The 26417-nt window shown below is 38.1% G+C and overlaps 1 protein-coding gene across 3 annotated transcripts in view; it reads left to right on the top strand.

Annotated features, from left to right (window-relative positions):
* The window catches only part of LOC6644413 (rap1 GTPase-activating protein 1), a 94641-nt gene that overhangs the window by 52635 nt on the left and 15589 nt on the right, over positions 1 to 26417 (top strand). For all 3 annotated transcript variants that reach the window (XM_023176816.2, XM_002066740.4, XM_047010830.1), the window contains exon 2: positions 3068 to 3254. In XM_023176816.2, coding sequence (XP_023032584.1) covers positions 3068 to 3254 — 187 coding nt within the window. The remainder of the gene's footprint in view (positions 1 to 3067; positions 3255 to 26417) is intronic.

Below are 26417 nucleotides of genomic sequence, written 5' to 3'. Positions count from 1 at the left end.
TTCCCCCTGCCCCCTCCCTCCGCTATCTTTGTGTGCAACTGACAAGTGTTTCCCACGTCGACAGCTGCTTCTAAGCTAACCTCTTTCTTATTCTATATCTTCTACTTGGTTCTTTTTTTTTTTTGTTCGTTTTCGACTGTGATTAAGTAGACTCAAGACCATATATCTTTTCCACCAACTGTCAACACCCAGGCATTGTTGTTGTAATTGTTTTTCTTTCATTAGTAAACAATTTTCCGACATATCCATCCCTCCATCCGCCATCCGTTGGAACATTTTGCGGCTAAACTTTAAACACGCGCAATGCGCTGGGCATGCCAAATGAGAAGAAATGGTCTAAAGCTAAGCCAGGGGCAGTTTCAGAGGGGCGGGGGGAGGTGCTAGATGGTGTGGGTGGTGGTCTGACGACACATAAATTTGCATTTAATGAACATTTCGGTAAAAAAAAAAAAAAAAGAAACAGAAGGCAAGAAGAAATAAAGCTTCTCCTTAACCCAACTCCCTATGTTGTTTTTTCTGCTTTTTGTGCATATATTAAATGCCTTTTGTATGCTTGTAATAGCTTTTAATTATGTGGGCGTTTGAGGGGGCGTGTCCCGACCGTGGCAGCCGTGTAGCGGGTGCCTTCTAATGAGGTTGAAGTTGAACATTTTACTTTTGTATTCTGAGCGCAGGCGCAACCGCAACAGGAAATGTCTGTTATTTTTGTGGGCGAATCAGCGAAAAGTCTGAAAAGACTTTTCCCCCACCCCCACCCCACCCCTCCCTGATGCTCTTTGCAGTTTAACTTTGACCCTGGAATCATACCTAGGAAACATGACTCAATGCAATATCCTGTGTGAGAGAGGACTTCTTTCCCTTAAATTGATTTTTATGTTTGGCATTTTATGACAGAAAACTCACAAATTTCTCCCTCTCACCCTCTCTCGCACTTCTCCTCTGACAAATCATGTGAAAAATTGTCATAAAAATGCAATAAAATGTTACTATAGCTAGTAATTCGATCAAATAGCAACAAAATATATAGTTGAATGTTGCACGAATGGTTAAACTAGCTCTTGTTGTTGAAATTGTTTTTTCCAAATCAAATTTGATTTATTATCAAGCATGGAAATCTGAGAATCAACGACACAAAATTTGATTTTTATTTTGATGGCATTTCTCTAGGTACAGGAAAACATTCAATCAATGTAGAGAATGATGGCAATTGAGGTGGAAACGGAAAATGCATTTATGGGAAAATGCAATGCAAAAAGGTTTAAAGTGTAAAACAATTTCAATTAAGACGACTTCAAGGTGAGAGTACAACAAATTGAATCAAAGAAAGGGTCATTCAATAAGCCCCAAATGTGATTATGATTAGGCAGTCGTCAGTTTAAATAGTCTTCAATTAAATTTGTTTTAGATGATTTTGCATTCTCTCTCTTGAATTCTTTTAAAGTTTTCAACAATTATTTAAATTTTACCACCAGCCACAACTCTTTACATTTGAAATGTTCCCATTTTGTTCTTTTTGCTCTGTCTGTTCTTTTATCAGAGTGATGTCATTCCTTTGGAGTTTCCTAGCTGTCGACGTTGCTTTTGTTATTCTTTCTGTTTAGCCTAGATTCCCTTTGAATGTACATCTGTTTGCCACTCTTTCAACAGACTCCGCCTCACCTCGCCAGGGGGCAGGGGGCAGGGGCATCTCCTATTACCACTTTACCGAACTCACTTCAAACTATCAACACACTGGAGTTTTGTAGTTTCTGTTGAGTAGCGATCTAATCATACTCATCGGCCTGATGATGACTGACAAGTCTTGTTTTTGATATCCTTTTCCCCATAACTGTCCTCCTGCGAATGGGTAGGTGTTAATTTATGTTCACCAGGAGGTTTCCCCTCCGCGCTCCATTCAGAGGCAGCAGTCTCCATTATTCCATGTGGAGCATGAGCAAAAGCAGCTGCATACACAATATTGCCCAACATGAAGGAAAAACAAGAGCCAAGAACAACAAGAACTTCCTTCTTCTCAGCTAATGTCCTTTTTCTTTCGAGACTTCCCCTCATTTGTGTTTCAACAAAACCAAAACCAAAAAACAAGAACACCAAATTCACACACAAGTGACAATAAGTATGAAAAAAAAAAGAAATCATAATATAAAAGTAGAAAAAAATAACTGAAATACTTTCAAGTGCCCACTCATAATTCTGTGTGTTCTTTCGTGCGTGAGCGCAACTTGAAATTGTACAACAAAAAACGCCCCATAGGGGAGTGGAAAAGGGGGCAGGAGGAGGGAAGAGGAAGTAGTAGACTGCACTTCTGCAAGTTTGTGACTTTGATGACCAAGGGGAAGGGGGAAAAAGTTCAACCGGCATATCATAAAGTTGATTCAAAATCAGGAGACAGTCAGAGAGAGAGAGAGGGAGAGAGAGTTAGATAAGATTCTTATCTTGAATTTAGTTTTATGTTAGAAACTTTAGAAACTTAACTTCTGGTTTTAAAGAAGGTTTTGATATCATCTCTTTGAATGCCATTCAGAAAAAATGAAACGATTTGCGGTCTCTTATCCAGGTTAATCACTTTATGCATTGAGGATTGTTCATCCATTGTACAGTCTCCCCTGTAGGAACGTGTACTCTACTCTATTTCTTCTTTGATGGCCTCAAGAGTCAGCTTAGGGTTTTCCATTTTAAAGGTTTTCTATAGAGAGCTTAAGAGTTCTTTCATGGTTGGCTTAAACATTTTCTTTTGGTTTCGAAAGTTTAAGCACTTCTTGTGTTCATGTTCTCATAAGTCGCAAAAATGTCGATGGCAAGGGCAAGGGTTTCCCCTTCAACTGGGCCACTTGAGTTTGCGCAGTCAATTGAACGTGTATGTCTTTGACTTGGCGCTGAAGCATGAAGAGATTGCATGACCATTCCTCGAGGCTTGAGGCTCGACGCTCGACGCTCGACGCTCGACGCTCGACGCTTGAGCTCTCCTCCAATCTTCCCTCACTCGAAGCATATGTGTGTGATTAGTTTTTTGCGTGCTCTATTATTAACCAGTTTCCTGTATTTGTTTTTTTGCTTTGTTCTGTTGCAGACGTCAGCATGCCTTCATGGCGAATACACAGAAGCAACAGCCGGGAGGAGGCAGCAATGGGGGCAGTGTCACCCACAGTCCGGAACGTCTGCGAGGAGCCACACAGGATCTCTTTGAGCTACTGGAACGAGTTCAGTGCTCGCGTCTGGATGATCAGCGATGTGTTTTGCCAGCGTATTTCTCACAGGTATGTAAAGGATTCCTCAACTACCATCAAGTTCTCTGGGTTCTCTCTCTCTTTCCGTGATGTCAATGTCATCGTAAAACCCGTAATCCTCTTCACTGACCTACGGCAACGAACTGCCGCTGCAGGGCTTGACCCATAAAATATCTCTGGCAGTTCGTTGCATTTGTAAGTCGCCAATGTAGAGAAGTAGTAAACATTTTATGATGTCATAAAAATTGCAAAACGAAACACACACACACACACGTATAGAAAACGAGGCGGAACCAGGCAGTCAAAGAACAATGTTCCATATCAAAGATATCAATAGTTCGTTTCCACATAGATGAAATGTCTGTCAGCTCCTCTTACTAGTGTGTGTGTGTGGTGTGTGGCCCCGCCTTTGAAACATCTGTATAATTTGACATAATCTGTGCATTGTTGTCCCTGTGGTTCAGTTTAATAGTCAAATGGCAGTCAAACTGCCGGGTGCGGGTGGCTATTGTGGGATTACGAATCATAACATTTCACGCCACGACACGACACTCTTCTCCACTCCACTCCGCTCCACTCCACCACTCTTTGGTGGTTAGTTTTACAATTTTTATGACGGACTTCAGCTGCTTATTGAATTTAGAGTGAAATTATTCGAGTTTGATTTTAGAGTTTTGCCTTTTTTTCGGTTTTTGCCAGATGTAAGGTGTGGCCTTGTCTACTTAATTGAATTTATAAATTATTTATGGCCTGCAAAAAGTAGTCAATCCATAGAATGAGCATCCGCAATGTTTATTTTGCTGTGGCGGCAAAGCAGTATCTTATTTATATATAAATGAGTATTTTGTGGTCATAAGTAGTAACTACTTCGCACGTTGTGGATGAAAAATAAAGCAAGTGGCGCCAAAGTGTTTAAAAAATTAACGGTCATAGAAAAAATTGTGCCAACGTCGAACAAATGAATGCAACTTCAATTTATGAGCAGGGCGAAGTTGTGTTTCACACCCTTTAGTTAAGTTTCATACCATCCCGCAAACATTTATAGCGCCATCTATCGACAGTTTTAGACAACAAAAAACTGCTTGACTCATCATTAACATATCTGCTTGCCCGCATAAGCAGTTTGTACTTTAGAAAGTCAACATAAGCCTAAACTTATGCTACACAATTTTTACAATTTTCGATTGACTTGAACATTTTGTAATTGAAAATAAAAATAAAAAATGTTGTCCGACTTAATAGCATTTTATGCATTTTATAATTTGTTCATCTTTCAATTTAATTAAATTTAAATAGAATATTATATACTTTTTAAACTTGTCCCAAAAGTGAGTGATTGACACTTCTTGACACAGCAGTGTAATGCATATCAACAGCAAGCAGTGAAAGCAGTGTTAATGAGCATTTATAGTTTTCTTACTTAGCTAATTCTTTTATAATTCCCTTACCTACTAACCCAATGTGGACGGAGACAACTTTTTGCTCCCGCACAACTTTAACAAGAAATTTCTTAGAACCTAATCCATTTTTGCAAGAATTATATCGTTTTCTGCTTCAATAGAGAAACTTTTAGTTGGCAGCGCCTTTACGGATGAATTCTATGGCTTTTCACATACATTTTAATTTAGTTTCCACAACTAATTTCGGACGCAAACTTTTCCATCAAAAATGCAACGGCTCCATGGCTATGGAAAAAGGATTCCATGAACAACCTTCTCCTTGCAATATAGTGCGGGTAGCACTTCACCCTCACCTCAGCCCTCCATTCATAGGGGGTGTCCCCTTCTCCAACCCATTGCCACAATTTCTTCGTATGCTCAAGATGCTGGAGTCGACACTTTCGAGTGCCTTTTAAAAAAGTTTTGTATGCGGGCTAGACGAGGAATGGCAGGCGGTAGGAGTCTGGTAGGAGTCTGCTGAAGAAAGCTCCAAACTAGGTTGACTTCTTTTGCTCTTTACTTTTTAGAAATGAAAATTATGTTTGCTCAAGTTTTAAAATTGAATTTAGTCGGAAGGCAGTTCCTGAATGAATAAGTACAGTGCTTGTCAAACCAAGCCGGCCACGTGCCTGGGAGTTAGTTACTCATCTCACTCTCTGCTTTAATGTTTCTCACACCATCCTTGGCAGGGTTCCCAAGAGTTTCCGGCATATTTACATGTGTGTGTGTGTGTGCATAGTGGTGTCCTGTTGTGGTCGCTGGCAATTGGAGATGACAGCGTGAGAGTAGTAGGTGAAATGCCAAGAAAAAGTTTTAAGAAAGTGGAATATGACAGTTTTCAGAGATCACATCACGCTGTCATCTCTAGCTGGGAGTATCTTTGCCGCATAGTTTCTCGCACACATTTCCATTGCATACTTTGGGGCTAATAAAGTGTTTGCCTGGGTATTCATGCGGCAATGCGCCGCCTTCCCTCTCTCCCGCTCTATTTACCTCTCTCTCATTTGGCCCTTTGCTCTGGGCCTAATTAAGCTGCCTAAAAAAATAAAACAAATCTACCTTTTTTATTCCCTACCCTATAACTGCTATCGCTCTCCACCTTTTGCTTTCCCATGTAGCCGGAAACGGGCCGTTGGCATTGTCTAACACACACACATACGTTAGGAGAACCCGTACCCTCTTTTACTTCCAACTAAGATACCCCTCCGCCTTCTCCCGCATACATTTAGCTACATCTGAAACCCCTCTTTAGTGTAATAATAAAAATATACCTTGGCCATTTTCATTTTGGTTGCTTTTCGTTGGTTTTTATTTTCTTTGCATATTTTTCACGCGCTCTTGCTTCCTCCACAATCGCACACACTCCACACTCACTCACTCACTCACACACACCACACACACATTAGAAGCCTCTTCTGGTTTCTGTTTCTGTTTGCTGAGTAGATATTTCAATGGGACGACTGCAATTTGTCTGCAAAGGCAAAAAACCCTGACTGCGAATGCAACGAACGTTGAAGTTGTTAATTGCCGTACTCAGGACCGGACCAGATCATCGACGGTTACCAATTTATGTCTAAGGATATCTCACGTAAAGCTTTTTAGATAGCCAAGTCTGTCTAAAAGTGTCCTGAATAACCATAACTGAAACTTATCCTTCCTGACTTTGAATCAAAAGTATTAACCACACTATTTCTGATCCTGGGTTGGTTAGTATCTCATTAAATGTTTGTATTACAAATTTGAATCCTTTCAATGGCAAAGTTGCCCAAAAGCAGGATAATTAAGATAGTTATCTTGAGAAATAGTGGAATAATCTAAACTGGATCAAACTTACTAAGACATACATGAGAAAATCAATTCGAATCCGATTAAATGTTTACTTGTTGATCTTGTTTAGATGTAATCCGCTCCTGGTGCACCTTGTCAGCCGCAACGACATCGACGTCGGCGACGTTGTCTGTCTTCTACTCCCACAGTTTTCAGTTGCATGAAAATGAGCTGCATTCAGAAGATGGGAAACACAGTTGTCCATATATATGTATGTACATGGATATGCCTACATACATAAATGAATTCTAAACCACAAATGTGCGATGTTTATCACTCCTCTCTGCCTACCTACACACACACAAACACACACACACACCGTAACCCGGCCTGTGATTATCCCAAAAGTAACAACAACTTCACAAACGATACAAGATGGAAAAGAAAATCCAAAAACATATTCCATTTATTTGGTTCTATCTCTTTCACACCGCTTTGGCACTTAAAATTTATAATTATTTTCCGCTTGTTGCATCTTCTTCCCTCACCTCACCTCACCTCGTCTTGCCTCTTCTTCCACAAACTGCAACTTCAACTTTGGCTTTGGCTGAGGGAAATCTTTCCGTTAGTGAACTTCATCCACTTGTGCCTTTTTTTTCCTAAATTCCCTTCTTCTACTGGAGTCTATGTCTTAAAACAATGCAACTTTAAACTAGCCCCCCTCCCCTGCCTCCACACACCCCTTGATGTCTGACATTAACCTGGCAGGTAGAGGGCCTTGGCACATACATTGTCCTGGTCTAGGTCTGACATCTGATTGTTTGTTTGCCGTGTTGCTGCTTGGCTAACTTTGTTCTTGATTGCCATATGACAGCAACTGGACACGACACAAAAAACCAAAACCAAACCCGAAACAAAAAATAAAAAACAAAGAACAGAAAACCAAAGGAAACATAAACAGTACAAAAATTCAACGTTTTTTATTCTTCCGTTCTCGTAAACTATTTTAAAGCTCTTGGGCGAAATTTTCATGCGGGTCAAAGCAAATCCATGGAATTTCGAATAATTCGCCTGCGATTCCTCATCTTGAGGCCACTTCATTTCAGTGAGAATGTGTTTAGCAATAAACGATGAATAAGTTTTATCAATCACAAGTGGAAACCTTATGGTTTACAATGCATTTATGTAGGGGTCAACCCCTCTCTCAGCATGCCACGTTCCGCGTGGCTTTATCACTGAAATACTTTGGGTATTTTTGGCATAAGTTCGCTGACAAATTAAACCGAGCTTATCGCCTCTACACTGCCACAAAATATGCCATAGTTCGATTATTAATACAAAAGAACAATGGTTTGGGTTAAGCTCGTTTTGGAGATTAATTGTCGAAGAAATTTAAATGGTTTAGCTAAACTCTTCTCGAATGGGGCAATTATGTACTTATGATTGTTTAATTACTTAAATTTGAAACAAATATTAATTCTCTTTAAAAACATAGAATCGATATTTCAAAAGCTCTTTCTGCAAGTAAAATAATAGAAAATATATATAACAAAGTTCCTGAAAATGGAATTTTTATCTTGTATAATTAATTACAATTATAATAAACATACATTAAAGAATAAAATTTATTTTATGATAGTTTTAGCGAGATGAAAATTATTGTTTTCTTCTTATTAACGCCAAAATAGTGAGAAACGGATTTAACCGGTTTGAGGTTAAAAAATTGTATAAATATATAAGATTTTAAATTACAAAATCTCCCTACATTTTCGTCGTCTAAATAGACAATCTAATTACATAATTAGGTATGTATTTTGAGAACTACCAATCATAAACAGACTTTTCTAAAGAACCCAAAGTAACAAATCTTTGAAGCTTAAACTAATTGGGAATTCTAACTACATGATGCCCAAAAATAGTAAAACCAAAATATTGCAATACTGTTTTATGTTTCGCATAAGAGTTTTAGTCGATTTTTGGGTAATATATTTATTTTCTAACTTCTGATTTAAATTCCCCATCAAATATGTTTTTTAACATGATATTTCTAGGTTTGTTCTTGTATTCTCCTCAAAGTGTTTTAGTAGAAGAAACTAAAGAGGTAAAGAGGACTTTGAATCGAGCGTTTTACAAATGATTTGGAAAGTACTAAAAGTCCAGTCTTAAATCGACTTAATAAACCCGCATTGATATTCCTTGCTTATTTTTATATATGAGTATATATGACTAAATGCGACCCCTAATTTAAAACCTTTTCGATGATGTTTACTTGGATGCCAATCAGACAAACACAGATATTTATTTTTTGAGTGTTTTGCTTGTGATTTCACCAATTTAAGTAAAGTCGAGAAATTCAATAAAATACCAGTTTTGAGGTGATATAAATTATAAATTATTAAGTTTCTAAATTTGTGTTGTCGGTTTGAAAACTTTACTTTTGGCGCCCTGCTTTGAATCACTCTGAGCCTCTCTCTCTCCTCTGGCCCCTTCTTATCTTCAAGTCGCTGTGTGAGGCGCATGCTCTCATCTCTCGGCGAGTTTCTCTCTCTCTTCTTCTCACTGGCTCTTTCTCCCTCTCATTCTCTCTCTTTGTGTGGTTATTCTCCGCTTGTAGCGATACAAAATGCTCTGCCTCATAGTCGCTGTTTTGTCGTCGATGCAAGCGGACGTGGTTTTCCCTTAGCACATTTTGAATCGAGTGAACCGATTCATCGGTCGTCGTCGTGCCTCTGGTTCGGAGTGTTCGTTACAAATTCAAATTCGAAAAATTACCGAAACGCATTTTGAGTTATTTTTAAAGAGGAGAAGAGAATATCAAGAAAAGACAGACAGAGATTTCCATGCAAACAAAAATAAACGCAGTGCAATAAACCAAACTGAGCATCTGCAGGATCCCGAACTGCGTGTGTGTGTCCCTGTCTGTGGTGTGTGTTGTTTTTGTGTGTAATATTTTTAATATAGTTTTTGAGGTGCACCTTAAAATAAACGCACAATCTTTCCTCCATCATCCGCAGCAGAAAGCGCAAGAGTGTGCAGAAAAGCAAAAAGTTCACAAAATATTTGCTTAGAAATTTCACTAACAAAACAAGCAAAATCCAAAAAGAAAAAAACCGCATTTCATTTGCATACAAAGTGAAGCTGAAGTGCCTCAAGCCTGAAGCTCTCTCAAAGAAGCGTAGCTTGGAAAGTCGCTGTTACAGTTTGAGAGTCACACGAACCCACCACATAAACAAAAACAAAAACCCGTCAAACAAGTTGAGAAAGATATATACAACAAACAAAATATATGTATATATACGTGTATATGTATTTTTATAACCGCGAAACGTACGTAAAAGGAAATAATCATTTTTTGTGAGTGGCTGCTAAAATTATAACAACTTTTTGGATAAACACATATATTGCTCCTCCGCCGCCGTCAATCTCAATGGAGTGAAAACCCATCGACGGGGCAGGAAGAAGCAAAAAGCCAATCTACCATTCCATACCATATCGAAGCCGGAGCCGAAGGTACCAAGTAGTTAAGGTGGCATTTTATAGCGAAGGCGCCGAAAGACGTTGGGTACGTCAGGCTGTCATGGGGGTACTGAGATGGCGAGATTCGCCCCGTATATCGGGCACAGGCTCTGGCGCAGCTTCAGTCATTAACAACAACAGCAATAGCAACGGCAACAACAGTCACCAGCAATCGCATCACCATCACAACAACAATATAAACAACAATAACAATAGCCATCGAGAGGTAAGTTCGTTCCATCGATCGATCTAATGTGTGGGTGCACACGATACAGATACAGATTCCATCGATTTCCATTAATTAAATGCAATTTGGGCATTTGCCAATTGTTTGTGGGTGTAACATAGCAATTATCGCATAGATATGTCCATAATCGATCGAATCGGGGAGAATATATGTCATACTTTCGGTTGGAATTCAAGGCTTCCACATCCTGATATTTTTGACTAATTGAATGATCTTATGGCGCTAATCGAATAATGTTTGCGATTCCGGTTTTCTTGCTTATTTTTAACCAAATGACGAACATAAAAACGAAAATGAGAAGCCAAAATTAGTAATTGATTACCTTAAACAACTAATCGATATACTAGAATTAAAAATCTATTAGACAGAATCCATTTTAAGACAAAGTTGAATCAGTTTATTTGTTGGTAAGCCCTTTTCAATACTTCAAGTGGATTCTATTTTGAGAATATTCAATCGACAGTTTGAAAGCCACTGTCAGCATCATTCTTCTCATACAAATTTAATGCCTCAATGTTAATGATCTGTAAATCTTTGTTAGCTTCCATAATGAGTTTTGTTCTGCCCGTTTTTACAATGCCATCAAAGAATCCGTTTTCAGAGGCTTATCACACATTTGCTTTTCATTCCAAATACTACCAAAAAAAAAAAAAAAAAACAAATTTTAATAGTAAATTTACATAAGAAATGTAAAGTTGCTTAATTTAAATATGAGACGCGACGCTCGACTGATAACACACACCACTAGAACACAAATAGATGTAGATGTTGTATTATTGTAAGTAGTTCTTTGGTGTCGCAAGAGGAGTCAACAAACAGCTCGACAGTCTCTACAAATTGTATGCAGCCAGCAGACTTTCTACCTACCTACAGGGAGAGGAGACAAAAGAATCCATATACTCAAGCAATTTGTTGTTGAAGCGATTGAAAAACCTCTGAAGCAAAAATGATTTAGCCATTTGACACATTTCAAATAAATCACTCAACGCTCACAGCCTCCGCTTTTTGAAGCGAAAGCAGTGTACCCCATTGTCCCCCTACGGTCGCCTCTGGTCTGCCTTTCTCTCATTCTCTCTATGACTCTGTCTAGGGAGTTTTGTCAGCAATCATTTCGTGATTATGATTACATTCATCATCATTATGGCGATTAGCATTAGCCGCATTCATCTGCTCTTTGAGATTGAGGCTTTTACCTACGCACTTTTACTTCCTCTCCCCCCACCCCTACCCCCTTCGAACGACCTCTCTGCATCGTCTATCTGCCAACTTTCGCCAAGATTGTGAACCTCTAGCAAATCGCACGCTCCAGTTAGGTGGCACCTAGGGTTTGCCCTCGATCTCAAAAGAAATCATTTTTTTTTTGTGTGTGCTGCAGCTTATCTGCACCTTGGCCATGTTTTCTGTTGTCTGTTTGTTTGTTTGTAATTCAATTTACCTCAGCCAAACCACATAGCCCTCCTACCCACCTCCTCCTCATCCTCCTCATCCTCATACTTTATAAAACGAAAGATTCTTATCTACCATATTTAATTTATTTTATTTCATTTTACCCTCCTTTTCAATGTTTGCTTTGGATTTTCTATACTCATATCATTTCTCATTTTTATTTCTATTTCTATTTGAAGTCTTCTTCCCCCTCATCTCGCCTGCTCTCTCCCCTTGCCAGTGGTGACTCGTCCCCAGTTGGTATCAAAAAATAAGTGGGAGGGCCCCACTCAGTCTGGCAGCGAAAACTTTCGCTGTTTAAGTATTTAGCAGCAACATTTTGTGTTTTTTTTTCTGTGTTTTCTTTATTTTTCGTTGGTTTCGTAAGCATCTGTGTATCTGTCAGATACTTTTATGTGCGCCTCTTGATTCAATGCTATCAGCTGTTCTTTGGCTCTTTCATGTCAAGGTTCTCTCTACAGTCTAACTAAATTCCGAAATAAGGAAAAGCAACCCAGCTAGCTAGCTAGCTACCTACCTACCACTTGAACAAGATAAAGATACAGATTTCCTGCTGTGTGGGCTACTTCAACCGCACAGCGCACTTATTCAAAAGGGGCAAAGAAAGATATGGCAGAGAAGTGGATAGGCATAGAGAATGAGTTGAAAAACCCGCGTCAAGGTCTCAGAAAACGCTTTCGCTTTTTTGTCGCGTCGTCGTCGTCGTCGTCGTTGACGTTGTCGTTGCTTGTTGCCCTTTAATGGACAATGTAACTAACCATCTAGTTAGGTGTGGGCTGGGGTCCAGATCCAGGTATTGCTCCACCTCAACCCCAAAACCCCTTCGACATGCATGCACATATAGTACGATATATTGCATTTATGCTGGAGGCGCGTGTCTTGCATAATGGCAGCACGATTAAATTAACGAGTGAGGCCTTAATGAAACTGACTCCTTTTCTGTCTGGCCTTTAGTTTAGTGATTCATGCAGAAATACAGGCAGACAGACAGACAGACAGACACTCAGTCAGGCAGTCAGTCATTCTCACTCTCAGCCTCGGGTCTTAGTCGCCGCTTCCTTCTTGACAAGGCTTCACCGGATATCCATTTTGCATTTAGCAGTATATTTAAAATTATTTATGTTACTCTTTGACAATGCCTCATGTTTATGTGCTGATGTTGATTACCCAAGACGCATGTGGAAATGGAAACTAAACGACTCTCTTGTCCCTGTACCCTGTCCTCATATAATGTGAGATAAGTAGCAGGTAGAAAAAAGATCTATATCTACGATAGCCAGATGTACATACATACATATCTTGAGAACAAACAAGAGTTCGTATATCTATTGGCGTTCTTAGAAAATGTTATCAAGCCACGGAAATCGTAGTTTGAAAAACAAGTGAAATGAAATTGTTAATAGATAATGAATGGAAAGACGGTAAATGATAATAAGTGGATTTGAAGAGATCTACTTAGAGAGGTTCAATTTCACACTCTTTATATATCGATTGCTAATATTTGTATGATATCTACTCAGAAATAAAGTATATATGTACATATATAGGTAATCAATCGAGGAATGATGCCATACATCGTGACAATACAAATTGTACTCTGATATGATATGATGTGTATATATACTTATAAATGTATCTGAAGTTCGTTTCATTTCCCTTCCCACTTTGCCCCTTTTTTCGCACACACACACACACACAGAGATACTTATTTGTAGGTGGGGGCAAATGTAATGACAATGCGGCATTAAAAACCACCAGCAACGAACAGCAACAACAACAATGACAACCTCAGACATTGTGTAATACTAAAAAGTTACTACTTATACATATATATATGTATATGGCACATTGTTGTCATATGTTGCTGACGACATTGACGAGTCGCCTATCTTTCTCTAGTGAAATTGCGTATAAAGAGACAAACAATGACAACAATTCTTTATGACTAAAGGTTTTTTAACCATTAAAGCTTTTGGCCAAAAAACATAGACATGAAATATTAATTAAACAAGCAACTCCAGAAGTCATTAACTACCTTAACATGTTGGCCAGTGAGGCAAGTCCTTATCTCTTTGCGAGATCCAATTGAGAAAGAGACAGATAGGAGGAGTATCTTAAGGTCTCTCTGCTGCAGCTGCAGAGATAAAGATGGAAACCAAAGTTCTTATTTGCTGATTCTTGGCGATAGATAAGATAGTCAAAAGAGTATTTTTAGCAGCTGCTTTCGGTGAGTTATTGTAATTTATTTATACAATTCTCAAATTGTGTAGTGGAAAACTCTTCTTCCCTCGCTCGCTCGGTCGGCCCTACCTTAAGGTTGACAAATTGAGGTCTACCAAAATTGCGACAGTCGGCCGTCAAGTGTTGACAAATAAAGTGGTGCGACACGAGAGAGAGAGACGACTATGACGAAATTCTACAGAATTTCCACCTCTATATGAATATAGTCTCTAGACTATAGTGCCACGCCCACGCCCACCCCCCTGGTTTTGTGCGTTTAAATAATTATGAAATGCTTACAAAGACATATTCAACACATTTACAGTTACAGAAAGTTTCACTTGGACGGACGCAAAGAAGAATCTGTCACTCGGACTGGTTTTCTTCTTCTGCTTTGTATCTTTGCATCTTTTGTCTCATTTGAAAAGTAAAAGTTTGTTTCACTCTTCACTCATAAATTAAATAAATGTCTCTGTTTAATATTCTGTTAATACCTTTATTATTGTGGCCCTCAGAAAAAAGGGAGGGAGATGAAAGAAGAGAAATACGTTTCACTTAATTAAAACCAAACATTAGATAAATATTTTTTGAAAAAAGCGAAAACCCCAAAAAATAAACAAAAGCTAAATACAAATGTTTTTCATTTAATACCAATTGGCGGTTTGCTAACCACACACGTTTTTTGTGCAAATTATTTGCAGATTTTTTTGTATTTAATACTCTTCCAAAGAAGGTTTAGATGAATTTTGTGTCGGAAAATATTAATAGAAATGTAATCACAATGATTCATTATTGTTCATTTTAGTTTCCTTTTGTTTATAAGGATCGACAGATTGGCAAGTGTATAGCTAATTCAACTTTAATGCAACTTGGTCGTTCGTCTCATTGTTTATGTTTAATTAATGAAAATTAGTTGCTATTTTTATTGCAATTACTTAGTTTGCGTTTTTTTTTTTTATTGTTAACAATAAATTGCGCGTACTTGGCGCCTTGGCTGACGTTTTGTAGGTTGCTTTTTGGTTTTGTTTTTCGTGTTGGCAAAGTCGTCGACGCTGCATTGAAGTTTGCCAAATGTTATTGACCCAAATTGAAATGGTATTAAAGACAAAAAATATATACACACATACACACACATATATAAAAACGTGTTGTATAAATCGAAATAGAAATAAATAAGAACAGACTGCGGTGTGTGGTATGGGAATTTGCTTTTTTGCCTCGTGGTCCCAAGTTGACATGAAACAATTTATATCTCACTGACATTCTGACATGAACTTAGAAGTTGTACGAAAGAAAAACAACTTTTTTTTAGATTCAAGCGGAATGAGGGTAGGGTAGGGGGCGGGATGGAGGGTGAAGCCATAGGAAAATGTCCTACATTGTGGCAAACATTCAAAAAGTATTACATGGATGATTTTTTAAATCATTCTGTGGGCGTATACAGAAACTTCAACTTTTGGGAAAAGCCATTTGATTGGTTGAAAGTTTTATTTTAAAAATTAGATAATTGTTTTTCCAACTCAAAACTTCAAAGATCTTTGTTCATAGAGACGATAAATATGGTTTTAAATTGTTGGTTTTTTCAAAATGATATTGTATATCCATAAAATGTTAAAATATCATCTATTTGTCTTTATTTTATGTTTTATTAGTAGTTTATAAATACATAGATCTCCTTCATCTACTTTTATGTGTAGTTTACCTTAATTCAGGTGAATATATTATTATGATTTTATAGTTCCTCTTCCTGAATTATATAAAAAGAATTGATATACTTACCTCTTGATTCAATACAACTCCTATAATAATTACAAGTTTTACTAAATATTTACTTTTAGAACGTTGGGTAATACAGATGCCTCAATAAAAAAAGATAATAAAAACATTTAAACTACTTTTATTCTAAAATAAACCTTCTGGTACTATTTAAATGCCTTTTAATTACATCACTTTGAATTCTCGTCTTTTCTCATTTGGATCTGATTGCTATTTTCCATATTTACTCTACAAATTCTCTCTCTCTCGAAGCTCGTTTTCCATTCATAATTGTTATTTGCATATTTGTTATCAGTCCTCTAAGTTTAGTTTAAACATTGGCAAATTTAGCACTCAGACTGGCCTAAATTTGGCTACAAATGTTGTGTTTTTTTCTCTATTTGCAACAGCTGAGCCAATAGAGATACAAAACCCCTTGGGATTTCCGCACACACACACACACACACACATACACACATGAGAGACTCTGAGTGCACAGCAACAAAAATGGCGCTAAATAAAATTGGCTTTAATGGCTTTAGGCCTTGTCGTTTGTTTGATTTGACAAAACTAATTGCTGTAACATTTACATTTTGCATTTCAAGATCTCAAAGTCTCGAAGCTCAATCGCTTAATTAGCTAGACAAAAATTTCGAGTCTGATTGCGACTTTTACTATCAATTAACATAATTGGCAAATGCGTTCGATTATTTGCTCAATATTAATTTGTCAAAATAGAAAAAGAAGAAAAAGAAGAAAAACTGTAATTGGCTAAATGCTATTTGGGTCACACACACACACTCTAAACGAGTCGCACGAGACTTGAGTGGCTATGAGAAAAGACGCGATTGAGGATGGGGATTGGGAAGAGGAGAGGAGCATTCCAAACGTACATATATAGAAACTATTAGCCAACTTTCGGTCTTTGAACCCGTGGTTCGTGTGTGTGTGTGTGTGTGTGTGTGTCTATGCTAGAGATTTATGTATATCATAATCATCTCAAGCCTCTCAGCTCGAGAGCTGCAAGGCATTGTACACTCCGAGTTGCCTCGATGCCATTTTTTTCTGCTTGGTTTTCTATTGGCCAGGTACTCTTTTACGGCAAAGGGTTAATAGCCTAATTGGCTAAGACATTAGGGGAAAATTGGCTTAACCAAGTGCCTGGAAACGCTCATTTAAATGTTTTGCGCGCGTTTGGGGCATAAAAAGTTTATAATAATTATAATTTCCTTATTGTTGTTTGCTTCTGTCAAATTTCTAGTTTTTCTACACTCTTAGGGTATGAGTGAGTTCGGCGTTTGTTGTTGTTGTTTAGTCTATTCAGTTGTCAGTCTCTGGTTTCTAGGCTAAGTTGGCCATATTGCGCATACGCCACGAATACCAAGAAGGCGATGGCAAACTGCAGATATGCAGGCATAGGAAGGCCTGACTGCCTGCATTTGATGCCAAACAAGAGAGATGCTTATCCCCATGGCTATGACTGGAGAATCATTTTGCGGCTTTCGTTGTGTTGTTTTTCACATCTTTGTTTCTGAGCGTCCCAGCCCCCTTCCCGCCGCACTCCACCGGCGAGCATAGAAAGAAAAGTCGCCATCCACAACCCAATCATCATCATCATCATCATCATCGTGGTCGTCGTCATCTTTCATCATGATTATCATGAATGTTGTTTGTTGGTTGTTTGTTTGTTTTCAATGCGTTGGTGACCCAGAAAAACTTTCTTACTCACTCACTTAAGTTGCCTGCTGGACCAGCTGCTGGTACACAGCCATAATGCAACCGCATGCATTCCCCTCCAATGCCCCCCACTCGCCCCTCGCTTCATACAAATCCCCTCCAACAACAACAGCTGCAAGTGTTTTTTCGCTGCGGCTGCTGCTGCTGCTGCTGCTGCTTCTGGCCCTAAGGGCTACTCGAGTGTCGACAGGCTCCCTTACCCAAGCCGAGCTGAACATATATTAAACATATGGTCATGACGTTTAGCCTTATAATTAATTCTCGGTTTTCGCTTGATTTATATGAGGATGAGCCTGTTACGTATTTCAGATGGGAATGCCTTTGAGTTAACCTGTTTGTTGTACCCTTTAACTAAAGCCTAAAAGGATGACAAATCGTCATCTCCTTGATCAGTCAATCCCCCATCATAGCGATAAGGACTTCCTAGAATTGTAACTCCAAGTCGATCAACTTATCATTTAAAGTTCTCTTAAATTTAATCTCTCAGTTTATTCAATTTTTCTTTTATTGGAATTCTCTTTTTTATACATTTTTTATTATTTTATTTTCTCTTTTCGCACTTTTGTTTTTGTATTATGTTTTGTTGGCAATGCGCGCGTCATATATTTATTTATATTTTTTTTTATTTTTACTTATTTTTTTTTTATGGAAAACTTGTGCCATTAAAAATTTCCATGCAAACAACACTTGGCACTGGTTTTAGTTGTAGTTGTGGTTGTAGTTGTTGCTTTTGCTGTTGGTATTTGTTGTATTTGTTAAACAAGTTTTATTTACAAAACATTTTTACTTGACTGAGTCTTCAAGTTGCCCCGTCTCTGTTAATATATAATTTTTGCAGTTCTCGTATTTAATGAACAAGTTTTTGTTCACTCTTTAAACAAAAAAAATGAATAAAAAAAAAATATGGAAAAAAGTTGTCACTGCTTATGTAATCATAATTTTTCTGAATGCCTCTCAAACTGTATTCAGTTCCAGTGGCTAACAAGCGCAAACTATAAAAACAGAAAAACATTTGCGAATATATTTGCATTCATTTGTATTACGCTTAGAATATCTTACGAAACCAATGACATTATTTGACCTATGAAATATTTTAATTGCTCTTGTTTCTTTTATTAGTCTATATCCATAAAAATTATATATACTTTAATAGAAATTAAGCTGTCTATAAATATTTTGAAAACGGCATATATACATATTTTATAATGATCTTGCTTATATCATACAATATCTAGTAAGAATCATATGAATATATAAGTACAGAATCGATTGAATCAGAGTGCTATATACAAGTCATTGGCAAGTCAAAATCGTGATGCGGATTCAGAATATACAATGTAATATATAAAACTTTCTACTTATAGTCATTGTTAATCTTTTCCTTCGTTTAGGATTGTATAAGTATATATGTATGTACCCACACATACATATACATATGTACATTTATAAATAATGTCAATGATTAGAATTAATGTGACTAAATATTAATTAAAAATTCAGCTTCAGAATTATTTCTCGCTTTTGTAAATAAAAATGAACTCATTGTGGCTTTTTGATAAAAACACAACAAAAAACCAAAAGAAAGATTTAGTTCTCGATGTTCTTTAAACACTCTTTAAATTGTTAGCTCAATTATTGTAATTTTCCTCATTTCTCTTTCTCCGTTTTTTGCTTTCTACGACATTTTCTCCATTTGAATTTTGTGGCATTTCGCATTTTGCTCGCATTCTGTGGCCTCCGGCAGGCAAAAGATTCCTCTCAGTTTCCACAATTCCAATCACAATCTCAATCTCAATCAATTTCAATTTGCCTCGTCTCCATCACCATCTCAGTCTCGGCATGGCTATCTCTGTCTACCCATCTATCTATCTGATGGCCAATTTCTCTTGACTGTAAAAGAAAACTTTCATTTTAATTAGAAAGAAAATATAGAAAAAACAAAAGCACAACGAAAAATACAAAAAAACAATCGTTCAAAACAAAGCAAAATCAAAATCAATTTTCCGTTAACTGGCCGAGAGATTGGTTGCCCCGAAAACCGCAAATTCAATTTTCAATCAGTTCAAAAAGGTCAAAAATCAAACTTTTGACGAACACATGCTAGACTAACAGAAGGTGGGGGATCGTTACGGGTTAGGGTTGTGGTTCGGCGAGGGGGGATGTGAGGTGGGGAGTGAGCTAAGGTGGTAACTAACAATTGCAAACTGGTTTTCATTTTCAGTTTTTTTCGATTTGAAAGGCATATTTTTTTGTAAACTGTTTTTGTTACTCTTTTTTTGTTGTTGTTGCTCAACAAAAAGTCAAACGTGGCTAATTACAAAGTGCTCTTTTCTCTCTCTCTCTCTCTCTCTCTGTGTGTTATTGTTAATATTATTGTTATTATGATTGTTGTTATTGTTACTGGCAGCAATTCGGTTGGCAAGGTGTGGCCAAATGTTGTTTCTGTCTCACACTAGCAGTCACAGTCACCCCCGTTCATAGCACAACCATTCATCCATCCATCCATCCATCCATCCATCCATCCATTTATTCAACTATTCATCCATTGCCAAAGAATTGCAATAATTGCAATGACATTGCAATCAAATACAAATCAAAGATACACTGTCCAACACAAACACAAGCTCTTTCAAACATGAAACGATTCAAGAAATACAATCACACTTGGAACGAACATTATTTGATTCATTTTTAGGTTTAATTATAGCTAAACCACAAATTGAAACTTTATCAATATCAGTCATAATAATTCATGTTATATTATATATATATAGTCCTGATAGATTGATTAAAAAAAAGGAGAATGATTCGAGAATTCACATTGAAATGTTGTGTGTTCTAGTATGACAAAAGATATTGTAATAAAATATAAATGAAATGTAAACTAATATAAGTTCTAAACAGGTATAAGTCATATTTAGAGAGTCGAGGTAAAATATCAAATAAAGAGGGTTAAATATGTATGCTAATTATCATCTTCAAGTGCTTTAATTTAATGTCGATAAATCTTTTGAAAAACATTTTCGAATTCAGTCATTTTATGGATATATTTGTCTCTGATTGATATACACATTTTAAGGAATTCCAATTATGAAATTTTCGTGAGTTCTCAGTGTCGTGAGTCAACCATTTCGTTGTCGAAAACAAAAAAACAATTTATATATATGCATAAATAGGAATCGAGTCGCATAGTTGATGGGAATTCAGTTCGTGGGATGAGGAGGAGGATGATGACGATGATGCATAGGTGTGGAAATTTAACGAAAGATACAGAAAAGGCGGCATTTGACTCACAAAAGAATGCTGAACGGGGAAGGTTTTAGGTTCAATAAATTTTGAGAAGAACCATCGAAATGTCCATTCTCCTATAGTTCTATTCAATTCAATTCCATTCACTAGAAATAAATCTTTTGTTTTGCTCTGGCATCTCTTTTGGCTTTAGTCTATTTCAATCAAAGCAACAAGTTCAAATGTCAATGGCAACTAAATTGAGTAAAAGCAAAGCAAAAAACGAACGAAACACTGGCTAATGGATAGACAAACGGCAATTTCGCACACACAAACTGATAGATACAAATTTAGCTTTAATTGCTGCAAATTGCCTTTGTGCTGACTTTGCTTTGCCACGTTCAAATCGAGTTACATTTGCTTTCACAGTCGACATCCTGTCGGACCCACTCGATGTGGTTATCCTTGTCGAGGATGATGAGGTACGAGATGATTAGAGGACTCGTGCAGCGTAGGTGGCGCCTCCCTTTTGCCCTTCGTCGTTCGTTTAATGACAAAAGGCGACGCGTCGCCTGAACCTTCCACGAATTGCGGCTGTGGCGACTACCTGAAGATTGTTTTTCTGTATGTTGGTTCGTTTTTTCTGTTTTCTGTTTTTTAATGGTGACCATGTGTTGATGTCACGTCCCAGGTCTGGCGGCAGGGGGTGAGGGAAATGAGCAATGAAAACCACTCATGGAATATGAGTTTTTAACTGCAACTCTGCGGTGTATGTGTGCGAGTGTGTGTGCGTGCCACGCCCCATTTGTAAGCGAAATTACACAATGTCGTTCGCTTTAATTTCTAGTTTTAGCATTTTGTGACTGAATTATGGCAAAAAGGGGTATCATAACTTTTGATGATTAAATCAGCGAGTTGATTTTGTGTCACGTTCCGCAAAGGTTTAACAAACATTGTTTAGTTTGAGAGGCATCTGTCTTTTATTGGATGAGTCCTAAACAGTTTGACAAGCAGTTGGTTTGGGTTATCTCGACTTACTCACATGCATTGCAGCTAATTGTGGTGCAGTTCCCCCCTAAAAAAAAGAACAAATAAGCAAATAGATAAATGTTCACCTCTCCGACTTCCATTCGGCCGGGTCAATAGATAAGACCGACAAAATTGCTTTTGTCTCGAGCGTTTATTTGCATATGATAAAAACAAAACAAAATAAATAAAAAAAAAAACAATATTGATTTTGTTTGTTTCTTTGTTTTCTTGCCGCCGACATGTGATAATTTTGGTGTGAGCCACACCCCCCCCCCCCGAAAAAATAGCTAAAGGCACTGCAGGGAGGGGAGAAGTTTGAACATCCAAAGGCCATTTCGCTTGTAAAATGCCAACAAAAGGTCAAATGGACTGTTAACCAAATGAATTTGTCGTAAACTTGGAAAATACGTTTCCGCCGGTTGTCCTCCGTCTTGGCCAGGCGTCCGGTTAATGGTCAAACTATCAAAGAGAAGCCAACCGCATATATGGTCGCCAGGTGAAAGCCTTCCTTCCTCTTATTGGCATTGCCATTGCCATTGCCATTCTGTCAGCTGTCAAATGACATTTAAATGTCAGTCTCGATCGCTCGTTGTGGCCAATTGTTTTATGTCCAAAAGAGTCAAAGATGATGTCGATGTCGTCTATCGTGTCTTGGCCAACCAACCCGGCCTGTCGTATTATTTCTTTATATATTTTTTATTTCTTTCTTTCTTTTTGTCTGCTTCTCTTTAGCTGAAAGAGATCTACACACATGCTGGGCATGATGTCATATACATATATTGGTCTAGAAGTCGAGAAGGCAAGTTACTTGTTGCCAAGTCTCTCGAAACCTGACAGAAACAAAAGTTGAGAAATAACTATGTATAAACCTTTGAACCATCTTATATATGGGTTTACTTCCCAATACAACTGTCTAAGTCTATGTCATTATTTTCGATTACAAAAATCAGATTCTGACTTTGCCTATTTCTAATCACCAAATTAGCTCTCCGATCATATCTGATTACTCTTCTGATATGGCTAATTCTGTGTCATTCAGCTTTTGGGCGTTTCAGGCCATCGTAATTTACGCCTGGCGCCAACTAAACAAAACTCAGCCAACCCTTTTATTGTGGCCCCCAAACTATGATTTAATATAGTTGGGTAAAGATCTATCCATAAGTACGTATGTACGGAGCGGAAAAAAACACAAGAATTGAGTAAATGGACATGTCGAGCAAAGAAAAAACAAAAAAAGGTGCGGCTGAAAGAGCTGGGTCACATATTTTGTTGCATGACTCCCCAGCGTTTTGGCCAAAGTTCAGAATGCTGGGAAATGGATGTAGGTGTAGCAGTAGAAGGGAGGCTGACTGGCGGCTCTGGTTGGCTTTGGCTTTGGCTTTGGTTGACTCATGGAAGTCACGTAGCTACCACACATACGAGTTCACCCAAAAAAAAAAATACAAAAAATTGTAAGCCCCACTTTGAGGGGGGGCGGGGTGGACGCGTTTTGCTTGGCACGCCATGTTTATTAATATTTAAATGCAACGAGGCATTCAGCAGCAGTTCGCCGAGATGATGGCGAACAATTTCAGGCTTCAGCGCATTTTTTCTGTAGAGGTAAATGGGCGTTGGGCGGTGGACTGAGGCTTGGCCATGGGATGGGTGTGAGTGTAGCTTGCCATTTGCGTAATCCTTTGGCCATGTTCTAAATGCAATGCAGCAGAGGTAGGAAGAGAGAGAGGGACACCAGGTTGTGGAATGGGGGCAAGGGGAGCACATGTTACATTTCTAATGAAGCATGTTGTCCAGGCACGAACATACCGCATACCGGAGTTCGTTCTGTGTCGCTTCAAGCCATGAGCGAATTGCAAAAAAATGCGGAGTAGGTGGAACCTCATAATTGAAATGAGCTCACTTACTCACAATACAATTGGGTAATTTTATATCCAACATTCTAACATTTTGTCTTAGGTTTCATAAACAAACAAAACTTGTTTGTTGACAATTGTCGTCTAGTTGCAAGCATGAAGTAATTTTAACTGCTTAGTCCGGCCCTGCACTGCTTGCCATTACTGGCCAACAATGAACATTATTACCAGTTAGCTTCCTTTTTGGTAATTCGGAATGGTTTACGACTACTTCCTATTCAAACATGGATTGTCTGTTCTGCTCAAAATTGATCATCCTCATAGGGTCATTGGGTTGTGTGTGTGTGTGTTTGTGTGTGGCATCCTTGCACCTCGTTAGCCGGCACTTCCGCTCGTGGGTTCCGTTCCACTTAATGAGTTTGCAGTCGTTTATAAATTGGCTTATATGGCAGAACGCGTAAATTAAGCTCGTTATCTAGCCCAGAGCGAGACGAAGACCAAGCCAAACCAACCAAGAACGTTTTCCCAGTCGTCGTCGTCATCATCTAGTCAATTCTCAGTCTCACGTTTGCGTCCTGCACGCACATCCGTGGCAATTTGGTTCATTTTGTTCTGCCACTTGAGTGGATGGATGTACATACTTCACCCCCGCTGAGTTGGACTCTGAAACATTGTCTGGTTTTCTTTTTTCCTTTCATGTTCTGCACCTGCCTCGATGTATTGGCTCTTAGCAATTGTTTCCCAGGCCATGTAAAGTGCATTTCTCTTTCTTTTTCTCTCGTCCGTGTCATGTTTCCTTCACAATTTCCTTTTACATGTGGCAACTACTCACAGGACGTTGGTATATCCTTTCTGGCGCTAAACTTTGCTTCATTTGCATTACAAATCAGTTGAGCAAGTACAAAATCGCACGCAAAGTGACCTATTTTTCTTTCAGTTTAAAGGATTTTCTCATCTTTTTTCGCATTCACATAAATCGCGCAGTGGCAAGGAAAATTCCCTTTAGACCTCAATTCGCAGCGTTTCCCACGTTGTAATAAAAAACCCGTTGGCATCAAAATTTTGTACGTAAATCTTTTATATAAAGGGAGCGGAAGTATGTTGGGATGAAGCGGAGGCGGGGAAGGGATGATGCCTTTTGGCATCCAAACATTTTTTCCCTTTTCTCTCAAAACTAATCCAAATATTTTTTTTTCACTTTTCTTTGCAGGTTTGTATTCATTCATTTGCTGCTTGGAATCTCCACCAGACCAGACCAGACTCACTATTTGAAATATGCCGAGTTTTATTTTTATGAAATTTATGAAATTTATGTGCTAAAGCCGATTAGTTGCCTGCCGCCGACTCGTGGTCTAAGTGGGATGGGTTCATCCCTCCGCCTTTAGTTTAGTAAATGTAATTGGTGAGGCATTTACAACACGTGGCCATCTAATGAAATATTTAAGTTTTTTTAATCACTTCAAATCCCTACTTGTCATGCCTAGTCAGGTTGCTGTTTTAAGCGGCTTAGACCATAAACTATATAGACCAGGAACAGGTGCCGACTTGGTTGTTTAATTATCTAGATATATGGGTTTTTATGGATGTTCCCTAAAGTCCTTAACCTTTCCAATGACATGTTAATCATGACACCGCAAAAACCTCACCTCAAACCCACTGACAGATGATACTACCCTCTCTCGAGGATGGGCAAGACCAATCAAGCGTGTGAGTGTGTGTGTGTGGGAAACTCGAACTCAAAACTCTTGTGACAACAACTTTTAATTACATACAAGAGTTCATTTTGGTTTGAATTCGTTTCGTTTCGTTTGGTTTCGTCTTCCTTCCCTTTATGTCTTTTTAGGTTTTTTTTTGCTTTGGCTTGACCATCTTCCGTTCCGTTGTCATTGCGAGTGACATCATTTTGATGAATGGAAGGTCTCGGGTAACGGAAATGAGTTTTTTTGGGCCATCAGTCTGAGTTTGACTTTGAGTATGAGTCGAAATGACGATGTTTGTCCAGGCATTAGGCAAAATTGTTTGCTCTGCAAAAATTGACGAAGTGAAACCGAGACGTCATCGTTTAGTGGTCTTAATTAAGCAATTAAACAACACAATAATGATTAATTACTCACTTACCAAGCTAATGGAGCCTGCGAGTTGAGTCTGTGCATTCACTTGATAAATGATTTATATTTGATTTGAAATTAAAGTGAAAGAGTGAAACAGGAGAGAGAGCCTTTCAAGGCCACTTTCTAAGTGAAATACACTGCAAGAAATTAATCAACTGAGGTGAGGTCTTTAGGTTGATTCATGTGATATGAGAAGAGAAGGTTGATAAATGAAAAAGTATGGAATAGATACCACTTTGTTTATTTTGGTTACCTTGAACTAATCTACTCTCTTTTTCTGATAATATATTTTGACTGGTTTATCTAATCTTAATGAAATTCAGCTTATGCCTAGATATTCCTCAATTTAGAAACCTTCAAGTGATAAATAGTGAGGCAGTTTCTTTTCCCTTTTTTTTGGGTTCCGAAATGGTTTTCTCTCACTGTATGTAGACCCATTGCCCATTATCGCCGACATCATCGTAAATGACTAGACGCAGCTTGGCAAAATGTTGATAGGTTTTGTTTTTTTCTTGGTTTTTTGTTGTTTTGTTTTATGATGCAAGTTTAATGAACTCGTTTGAGACTTGTGAGCAAAATGTTTCATTAGCCAACTTGAAAAGAGGGAACACCAACAACAACAACAAAACTCACACATTAGATGGGCCCGCTGGGTAATTAAGCGATGTGGCAACTCTCTATGTCTAAGCCTGCTTCTGCCATCTTCTGAGAGACACAAAAAATATTCCCATAATTTATGGCCTGGTAAATAATTATAATGGTAACACAATGCATATATCTTTCCCGCACCCCTCCCCCTGCTACCCACTGCAACGGAATGCCTCTTGCCAAGACAAAATAGTCTTAAA

The sequence above is a fragment of the Drosophila willistoni genome, assembly GCF_018902025.1.
Source record: "Drosophila willistoni isolate 14030-0811.24 chromosome 2R unlocalized genomic scaffold, UCI_dwil_1.1 Seg167, whole genome shotgun sequence".
Taxonomy (NCBI): domain Eukaryota; kingdom Metazoa; phylum Arthropoda; class Insecta; order Diptera; family Drosophilidae; genus Drosophila; species Drosophila willistoni.
This window is presented reverse-complemented; position numbering and strand designations above follow the sequence as displayed.